Genomic DNA, 10,285 nt, shown 5'->3' with positions numbered 1-10,285 from the left:
CACACACGCATGTGGATGCACGCGCACATCCACACGTCTAAAAAAATTGATACGCATCAACTCCATCACTTCCACACATACCCCTCTCAACCCCAACAATACCCCTCACTCCACTCTAACTTCCCAAATGCAGCCCATCTGAAGCTGTCCATCAACGCCAATCAGACGGACACCACACTGCTTTGAGAAAGAGATTACAGGATGATAGCTTGGTTGACAAGCGCCATTCTTCTATTACCCAGCAATCTCCTTCCTGTTACTGGCATCTCATTCCGATCTCTAGTCTGCACTGGGCTTTCAGCAGTACCTCAGATCAGCAACACTTTGAACAGCAGTGCTGCAGCCTTATCATGGGCACTGATCAGTTGTCTACCAGGGCTGGTTCACAGATGAAATATAGACAAACTGCTAGGGCTGTAAAGATATTGAATCGAGAAATCGTGATAAGCAGAGTCATGATACTGTATCGTGATGCAAGAAGGCAGTACTGTCATACGAGCTTTCAAAGTTCTGTTACCCTTCAAGTCCAGAAAACAACCACATGATATGATGTATTGGTGCTTAAAAGCTTCAAATAATAATAATAATAATAAACAATAATAATTTTTAAACTTAAGAAAATAGTAGCCTCTTGTAACCTATTCTAGCCATAAACGGTTATCAAAAACACATTTTAAAAATCGTGGGGTGTATCGAACTGTAGGTCACGTGATACGAGCCCAATCGTGAGTTGGGTGCATCTTTACAGCCCTACTAACTGCGTATGTGGGTGTGCAGCATGGTGGAGTTGATTGTAACCAAGTGAGCCAGTAGAAGTCTGAAGGCATTGAGAGCACAAAAGGCAGCTTTACACACCTCTACCCGACACACAATCTGTATAATAACCATTACACAGGCCATGAGAGGATGAGAGGAGAGGGCGTGCGATGGTCAGTAGCATGAGAAGACTGAACATGAGAGCAAGAATGAGAAATACAGTACAGAAAATGAAAACAAAAAGATTAAAAGATGATGAGAGAGATGCGAAGATATAGAGAATGAGAGAGAGAGAGAGAGAGAGAGAGCGAGAGAGAGAGAGAGAGAGAGAGAGAGAGCGAGAGAGAGAGAGAGAGAGAGAGAGAGAGACATCAATGTAATGTGTCCATGTTTCCATTATCTCTCCCCTGCTACCTAGACGTGTCAGTAAGAGCAGCTGAAAGGAACTCAATCAAAGAGCACCTCTCTCCCAAGAGACCCCCCCCCTCCTCTCGCTCTCGCTCTCTCTCTCTCTCTCTCTCTCTCTCTCTCTATGTCCCTCAGTAATAGCAGCTGAGAGGACTGCAATCAAAGAGCACCTCTCTCCCAAGGGGGCTCTCTCTCTCTCTCTCTCTCTCTCTCTCTCTCTCTCTCTCTCTCTCTCTCTCTCTCTCTCTCTCTCTCTCTCTCTCTCTCTCTCTCTCTCTCTCTCTCTCTCTCTCTCTCTCTCTCTCTCTCTCTCTCTCTCTCTCTCTCTCTCTCTCTCTCTCTCTCTCTCTCTCTCTCTCTCTCTCTCTCTCTCATAGCGGCTGAGAGGACTGCAATCAAAGAACATCTCTCTCCCCTGAGACATCAGCCTTGTCAGAGCCAAAGCCAGGACTCTTCACACGATTGTTTGCTGCTGTGTATTTGTTTGTGTAGTTTGTGTATGTGTGCATGTGTGCGTGCATGTGCTCTTGTGTGCCTGTGCCAGTGTATGTGAGAGTGCTGGCATATATGCTGACGTATGTGAATGCTAATTTACATATCTGTGTGTGTGTGTGTGTGTGTGCGTGCGTGTGTGTGTGTGTGTGTGTGTGTGTGTGTGTGTGTGCGTGCGTGCGTGCGCGCTGTATGCGGGCGTGTGCATGCGTGTGTGTTCTGTTGTTGACTATGATCACATGTGCATATATATGCATGTGTTGGCTGGGAGGAGGGAATTCTTCAGAGCAGGAATGTCAGAGGGATGTGAAGCCTCATAGATGCATTATTCAGACACACTGCAGCCGTGCTCATACATGCACTGAGAAAGGGGAAAGACGGAGTAGAGAGAGAGAGAGAGAGAGAGCATGAGAGAGAGCAAGAGACAGGAAGATGAGGAGGGAAAGAGGAGAACTGAATGGGAGAGAAAAGAGGGAGAGAGGAGGGAGGAGGAAGAATGAAGATGGAGGGATGAGGGAGGGCAGTGGGCAAACAGAGCAGGGCTTTATTCCTCTCTTGTTATGAGCAGATTACATCCACACTGCCAGACCACAGCTCGCCCTCCTCTACTCCTATTCCCCCTCTCTTATGTTCTTTTCTTCACTTCTCTTTTCGTGCCACAATTCTTTCTCTCCCTCCCTCTGTCTCTTCTCTCGACTCTCCTTCCCACTCCTCTCTCTCTGTCTCTCTCTCTCTCTCCTTCCACTGTTGCTCCTCACTCTCCTTTCTCTCTCCCTCTCTCTTCTCTGTTGTCCTCCTCTGTTCTCCCTCCATTCCCTCCTTCGCCTGAGTGAAAGAATGTGTGAGCGTGCCGAGGGCTCAATCAGAGCGCCAGCGAGCTCAACAAGCTCCATAAACACACTGCTCACATTCACACATTCTGCACACACACACATTCTGCACACACACACACACACACACACACACACACACACACACATTCTGCACACACACACACACTTAAAAATAGAGTTAAAACTTGCACGCATGCACTTGCACACACACACGCATGCAAAACACACATACTCCGTTAAAAACACTCACACTCGTACATATGCACATACACACGCACACTGATGACACACACACACTCACACAGGAAATAGAGAGAGAGGGAGGCAGAGATGGAGAGAAAAACATAGTCGAGAGAGAGAGAGAGAGAGAGAGAGAGAGAGAGAGAGAGAGAGAGAGAGAGAGACGGAAGAGAGAGAGAGATGGAAAACAAGACTAAGAGAGTGAAACACAGAGATGGAGAGATTGAAAAAGAAAGAAAGAGGAAGAGAGAGTGAGTCAGACAGAGGGATAAAAACAGTGAAGGAAAAACACAGAGAAATAGAGTAAAAACAAAACAATGGCAGCTGATATGCAGGCAGGAGGAAGAAGATTTAAAAACAAATACAGGGAGAGAGAGAGAGAGAGAGAGAGAGAGAGAGAGAGAGAGAGAGAGAGAGAGAGAGAGAGACACAGTGCAAGAAGGGGGGGCAAAAGAGATAAATAATATAATAAACAGAGATACAGCGAGAAATACAGCAAACGAGACAATGACAAATAAGACAAACAGCGAGGTTGGTGAGCATTGGTGTCTCTGTGTGTGTGCGAGAGAGAGAGAGAGAGAGAAAGAGAGAGAAAGAGACAGAGAGAGAAAGAGAGAGAGAGAGAGAGAGAGAGAGAGAAATAAGAGTGATAGACAGACAGATGAAGAGAGAGATGGAGAGAGAGCGACGTTCTGCCCCATCTGGTCTAACAATAGCCTGCTGGCCAGAGAGGAGAGGAGGCTTTGCAGCTGCCCCCAACAGGTCATTAAGCTGCGTCTGCTTATGGCAGCCCTGGCTCCATAGACACACACACGCGCACACACACACACACACACACACACACACACACACCAAATCAGGCATGCAACACACTGCAGTCAATAAGTCACTGCACATGGACGCTGCAGCCAGGGCAGGGTGTGTACCGATGAGCTTCCGAGTGTTTACGTGTGCGAGTGTGCGTTTGTTTATGTGTGTGTGTGTGATGATGGAGATGGAGGCGGAGGGGACTCACCTGCTTGGATGCGCTCGCGGTGGCGTGTCGGTAGGCTCTCCCATCCCCTGGTGTGGCGCACAGCGAAGTGGGACTGGAGCAGGAACGTCCAGAGCCTCACGCGCAGAGCACACACCTCTCGCCTGAACGGCTGCCAGAGACACACAGAGTCACAGCCACAGAGAGAGAGAGGAGAGGAGCGAGGAGGGAGGGAGCATGAAGGGAGGGAGCATGAAGGGAGGGAGGATGAGAGAGAGCGAAGGAGGGAGACAGGGAGGGGAGGGAGAGAGGTAGGGAAAGGAGAGAGAGAGAGGGAGCGAGGAGGGCGGGAGGAAAGGGTGGTGCAAGAAGGGGGAGGGGGAAAGAAACAGTGGAGCGAATCAGCAGCTGCTTAAGAGAGCCTGTCGTCATAGCAACCAATCACCATGGTTCCCTCTTCCACCTCCTCCTTTTCTTTTTCCTTCATTCACTCACTCTCTCCCTCTCACAAACACACAAACACTCCACCCCTCTACACAGAAGCCAGTCTCTCTCTTTCTCTCTCTCTCTCTCTCTCACACACACACACCCCACCCCTTTACGCAGAAGCCAGTCTCTCCCTCACAAACACATTCATTCCTTTTACGCAAAAGCCATTCTCTTTCACACACAAACACTCCACCTCTCTACGAAGAAGTCAGTCTCCCTTTCGTGCAAACACATTCCCTTTATGCAAAAGCCTGTCTCTCTCTCTCTCTCTCTCTCTCTCTCTCTCTCTCTCTCTCTCTCTCTCTCTCTCTCTCTCTCTCTCTCTCTCTCTCTCTCTCTCTCTCTGTCTTATTTGTCATTGTCTCGTTTGCTGTATTACTTGCTGTATCTATGTTTATTACATTATTTATCTCTTTTGCCCCCCCTCTTGCTCCTTGTCTCCCCCCCTCTCTCCCACACACTCTCACAGTCACACACACGTCCTACCTCTTCATGCAGAGGGCAATGTCACTTACGGACAGCCTAAACTCCTAAACTCCCTCATGCAGAAGCTTCAGGCCCTCTTTAGTTCCACAGAGTTGCACTGGTGCCACCATCTATAGCCCCAACATCAGGCAGAATGCAATCACATGCAAACCAATGCAAACATCACTGATGACCCAGTCAGAAGATGAGTCCAGTCCAGCAGTGTAGAATAGAGCAGGGCAGATTACACCAGGACACGCCCTACTCTCATGGACCACCTCCTACTCCCTCTAATCCCCCATCTCTCTCTCTCTCTCTCTAATCCCCCATCTCTCACTCACTCACTCACTCACTCACTCACTCACTCACTCACTCACTCTCTCTCTCTCTCTCTCTCTCTCTCTCTCTCTCTCTCTCTCTCTCTCTCTCTCTCTCTCTCTCTCTCTCTCTCACTCTCTCACTCTCTCACTCTCTCACTCTCTCACTCTCTCACTCTCTCACTCTCTCACTCTCTCACTCTCTCACTCTCTCTCTCTCTCACTCTCTCTCTCTCTCACTCTCTCACTCTCTCTCTCTCTCTCTCTCTCTCTCTCTCTCTCTCTCTCTCTCTCTCTCTCTCTCTCTCTCTCTCTCTCTCTCTCTCTCTCTCTCTCTCTCTCTCTCTCTACAGGCTACAGCCCAACATCACTCCGATCTGACTTGCAGAGTGCCTTGTCACTCACAATACATGTGGGCACCATTTGGGTCTTGACATCACCTTAATTTATTAAACAGAGTTGAATTCAGTCATTTTGTGTTTCCCCAAACATGCAAACTACTGTAGTGCACACATGACTGAGGGCCACTATAAGAGACGAGTCCGGTGCAGACGTGTGGAATACAGCATGTATCTCTAGGTCAGAGAGCAGAGGGCAGATTAGTTGAGTCTTCAGAGTTGAGGGTTGAGAGTGAATGAGTGTGGGAGCCTGGGAGTGAATGAGTGTGTCTGACTTGAGTGAGAGAGTGTAACATGAGTGTGAGGGTTGTTTGACCTCAGTGTTATAAAATGTGATTGTGAGTGTGTGATTTCAGTGCGAGTGTGAGTGTGTGTGTGTGTGTGACCCGAGTGTGAATGTGTGAGCTCGGTGTGTGAGTTACATTGAGTGACCTGGGTGTTAGAGAGTGTGAGAAAGTGAGAGTGAGTGATCTGGGTGTGTCAGGGTGTGTCAGTGTGAGTGTGAGAGAGTGAGAGTGAGAGGCCTGGGTGTTAGAGAGTGAGAGTGAGAGGCCTGGGTGTTAGAGAGAGAAAGGCCTGGGTGTGTCATGGTGAGAGAGAGAGTGAGAGGCCTGGGTGTTAGAGAGTGAGAGTGAGAGGCCTGGGTGTTAGAGAGTGAGAGTGAGAGGCCTGGGTGTTAGAGAGTGAGAGGCCTGGGTGTTAGAGAGTGAGAGTGAGAGGCCTGGGTGTGGCGTGGTGAGTGTGAGAGAGTGAGAGTGAGAGACCTGGGTGTTAGAGAGAGAGAGTGAGAGGCCTGGGTGTTAGAGAGTGAGAGTGAGAGGCCTGGGTGTGTCGTGGTGAGTGTGAGAGAGTGAGAGTGAGAGACCTGGGAGTGTGAGAGTGACAGTGAGAGACCTGGGAGTGTGAGAGTGAGAGTGAGAGACCTGGGAGTGTGAGAGTGTGAGCCACAGGGTTCCCAGCAGTGAGTGTCATTGTGGTGTAATCCCTCCCCTCCTGAGGACGCGCCATTATCGGGCTTAAAGCCGCGGATCAGGGAAGTGCTCGGTCACTACGGCAACACGTGCTGCTCTAGACGCATGTCACAGCCGCCCGAACGACCGACGAAACCCACACAAATGTGGGTAACAGGGCGTGGTTTACAGTAACCAACATGTGGTGATAAAGACATGGTTTGGGGCTGGGGAGGGGACAGAAGGGGGGGGGGGGGGTGATAATAATAATAATAACAATAATAATAATAATAATAAACTCTGCATCAGAGGGTGATGCGCTACAGACGTCATCATAGCCACAATATGAAAGACTGAGTTGAATTTACCCAGATGGGAATACCCTCAGCTATGCCCTAACTAGCTCATCTCTGGTCGGCTGTATTGCTGAGGTAAGGAGGGGGAGCAGAGCTTCAGAGGGCTCCGACCCAATTTAAACTCTCGTTTGGGTGCCCAGAAGAGAATAATTCCTGCTGAAGGTTGCAGTGCATTTACATTAGCTGAGTAGCAAACAGAGAAATGGCTTTGCTAATGGATGATTCCAACAGATCATTTACGTAGATATAACATAGTCTTCCTGCCAAGACTGTGCTCACAATCCAGGGTAAAAGCTCAGTGCATTGAGGCAGCAGAGCTCACACACAAACACAAACACAAGCGTGCACGCACGCATACACGGAATAAAACTGCAGAGAAGTCATCCAGGCAGGCTGTAGGCTTCTGAAAGGGCAACCAACCAGACTGGCTAGAGAGTCTAATGAAAAGTTACTGGAAATAAAGTTGTAGGCGAGTCACTATCATCTTGTTTGAAAGGCTCACTTGTTCCTGCTGGCAAGAGGGCAGCACTTACGGTACATGCAGGTAGCCTACCAGTCAGTCTAAATACACCCTATTCAAATATTTGCTGGAAAAAGCAGTGGCATATATTAAATGGAAAAAGCATTTTATTTTTAGGTGTTGCAGACGTCTCTCCGCCAGAACTCGAATCAGACTTGATTTATCACCTTAGCACAGGATGTGCAAAAAATTTTCATTAAAAAAAATGAAAAGCAGCAATGTCACTTGAAGAAAAAAACCCCCCAACTCATTCCAATTCTTTCACAATCATGACTCTCCCATTAACATGTGTATTTCAGTTCAGCTTCATGAGCTTACTCAAGGATCTGGAGTGAGTGCATCTCAGATTCGCTCAACTTCCAAACCGCCATGCGGCCGAACCAATCAGCATGGCAGGATTTTCAGAGATTTACTCAAAGTTTACACGTAGTGGAGAAGGGAAAAATAAATGAAACGCGACAGTTGTTTCAGGCAACAATTGGCCGCTTGCATGGACTCACTCACTAATTCTGTAATTTAGCACCTAATTAAAATGTCAGACAAGGGGTTATCACATGCAAGATTTTTTTTTATGAAGACACGCCTTCACAGACGTAAGCGTATGGCAATGTTCCAGATGTTCATGGGGCTAGGCGGAACCCATTCATTTGGCCAGAGTCAGGTTATCTCCCGGAGGACAATTTATACTTTTGGATTTACCAGTATTTATTTTTTGTCCAGAAGAAAACGTTCCACCCGAAGGACATTGGCTCACCAAAAATTAGAAACAGTCAGGCTGTCACCAGCGCTGGACATCGCTGCAAGCAAGCTTTTCTGCCTTACAAAAACGCAAAAAAAAACCCTTTAATTTACCGGTAACTACAGTATTTTGTCAAAACAGGGTATTGACTGGCAGTTCATTAATCCCTCACCACTATTGTACCTACAGCACAACAATGTTTTCCTAGTTACACTACACTGTGGAACACTTTCACTGGAGTAATAATTAATTAATTAATTTTATTTTATTTTATTATTATTTTTACCTTATGCTTTATCTTAATGTTTGAAATGTTTTTTCACTCTAATTTATTTCCTTCTTTCTTCCCTGTTTCCTTTCATTTACATTTGTTAACTTTGTGAAGCACATTGAGTTGCACCTGTGTATGAAATGTGCTATATAAATAAACTTGCCTTGCCTTGCCTAGAGTGTCTGCAGTACTGTCCAGGACAGACAGGACTAGGATAATGGCACAGAGCCATTTATAAAGCCTTTAAACACACACACTGCGTCTTTAGGACATAATAACCACCTCAGCATGGGGATGTGTATAATATCTACATCAAGAAGCAACATCACTAGTTGTTAAGGCTGTAACGATACACCCAACCCACGATTCGGTTTGTATCACGATATATGACCCACGGTTCGATACGCCCCACGATTTATTTTTTTAAAGGAAAAAAAAAATTGTAATAAATAAAAAAAATTATATATAATGAAAAAGAAATCATATATATATATATATATATATATATATATATGATTTCTTTTTCATTTACCTGCCTACATTAATTTTGTAGGTCTAGGCCTAAATGATGTTGCAGATATATCACTGCAACCTGTTCCCCAAGTGTTGACATCAAAGCAGAACACAGTCAAATAAGGGATGTTCACCAAGGGAAAATATGCTTATTAATAATAATAGGCTTAGATCAAATCATGCCGAGATGCTGACCGTTTGTGAGAGGGAGAAAGAACGGTCAGGGTTCCACTTCCAATAGGTAGCCTATAACAACTGTCTCACGTTATCAAACATTATCCAAACATTAACTGAAAACAACACTGGTCATATTTTGTCAGGAAACATGTTGTAGGCTATTAAGTTACTTACAGAAATGCAACACTTAATTTTGATGATTAATGTTTTTGTAACTTTTTCGATCGTGCAGCAGCGCGCACACGCTTATAGCCTACAAACAAAACTCGAAATGAACCTCGGTTATGTTCTCACTATGCAACATGCACGTTGTCCTTTGTTTGGTTTTGTGATTTGACATTTTGTCAAGAGCGCGCATGGATGCAGAGGCTGAAATGGAGCATGGCTGGAGGTCAATGCGGGGAAGAAATGCTGCTTAGATATCCATATCGACCTCAACGTTCGCCCGACTTACGACACTCCCTAATTAGAGCGTGGCGACTTCAGGCTGTGTAAAGGGCCGTACACACACGTCGCTGCTAGTTACTCGCTCAGCGGATGAAGTCAATAGAATGTCTACGTGTTCCAGCGAGTCTCGCTGGCGAGTAGGCGAGGAGAGTACAAGCGATGCGATGTGGGCGGGTTCCGAGATAAACTTATTTTATCTTCGAGCGACGCGAGTTAAGCGAGTAACCAATTGGAATGCAGAATACAGATTATTGACAGGTGACGTTGCCCCTGTGGTGTTCTGACCACCCAACTTCTGCACGCCATCACGCTTTGGTGAAAAGTGCTGAGGAAATTACATCCAATACAGTGTAGGCTACACCATCAAAGGCTCATATGCATGGTTGTGCATAGCACACGATCAACGTTAAACAGCGTAGGCCTACATTTTGTTTCGTACGGACGTTATTGGCGCGGACAGTGGTAACCATGACAACCAGTAAACAAAATCACCCAGAGCGAGTGGCAAGTAGGCGAGTGAGCAAGTAGCGAGTAAATAGCAGCGACGTGTGTGTACGGCCCTTAAGAATTTGGGCAGGCGGAGCATCTCGCTCTCTCGCTCTCTTTCTCTCTCTTTGTCCGCTCAACGTATATCTCCACTCAACGTACAACGGCGCATGCATGAATAAAAAACGTCTTCACACGTTTGATAAAGCCTTCTTGGCCTGCTGTTCATTTCTGTGCTTTACTTTCCGACGTTTGCCCAAGTTTTTCGTCTCGCGGAGGTTGCTCAGGCAATGGGTAACCACAGATGCACGTGCTGGTTGGACGGAACATTTTATAAGAGAGATGAGTGAATGGAAGTGTTACTACTATGTGCGCGCCCCTTTTCTACTTGTCTTTTTTAAGCGCATGCAAACATGCCTGTATCCTGCTGTTCTCTAGACTGAGGGGTAAACTTG

At 46.6% G+C, this 10,285-nt stretch overlaps 1 protein-coding gene across 2 annotated transcripts in view; it reads right to left on the bottom strand.

The window, feature by feature from the left end:
• The window catches only part of btbd8 (BTB domain containing 8), a 67,855-nt gene that overhangs the window by 18,797 nt on the left and 38,773 nt on the right, over positions 1-10,285 (bottom strand). For both annotated transcript variants that reach the window (XM_063200909.1, XM_063200910.1), the window contains exon 13: positions 3,745-3,874. In XM_063200909.1, the coding sequence (XP_063056979.1) occupies positions 3,745-3,874 (130 nt within the window). The remainder of the gene's footprint in view (positions 1-3,744; positions 3,875-10,285) is intronic.

Source organism: Engraulis encrasicolus, chromosome 6, assembly GCF_034702125.1.
Source record: "Engraulis encrasicolus isolate BLACKSEA-1 chromosome 6, IST_EnEncr_1.0, whole genome shotgun sequence".
NCBI lineage: Eukaryota > Metazoa > Chordata > Actinopteri > Clupeiformes > Engraulidae > Engraulis > Engraulis encrasicolus.
The sequence above is the reverse complement of the archived record's forward strand: the minus strand, read 5'-3'. Positions and strand labels throughout refer to the sequence as shown.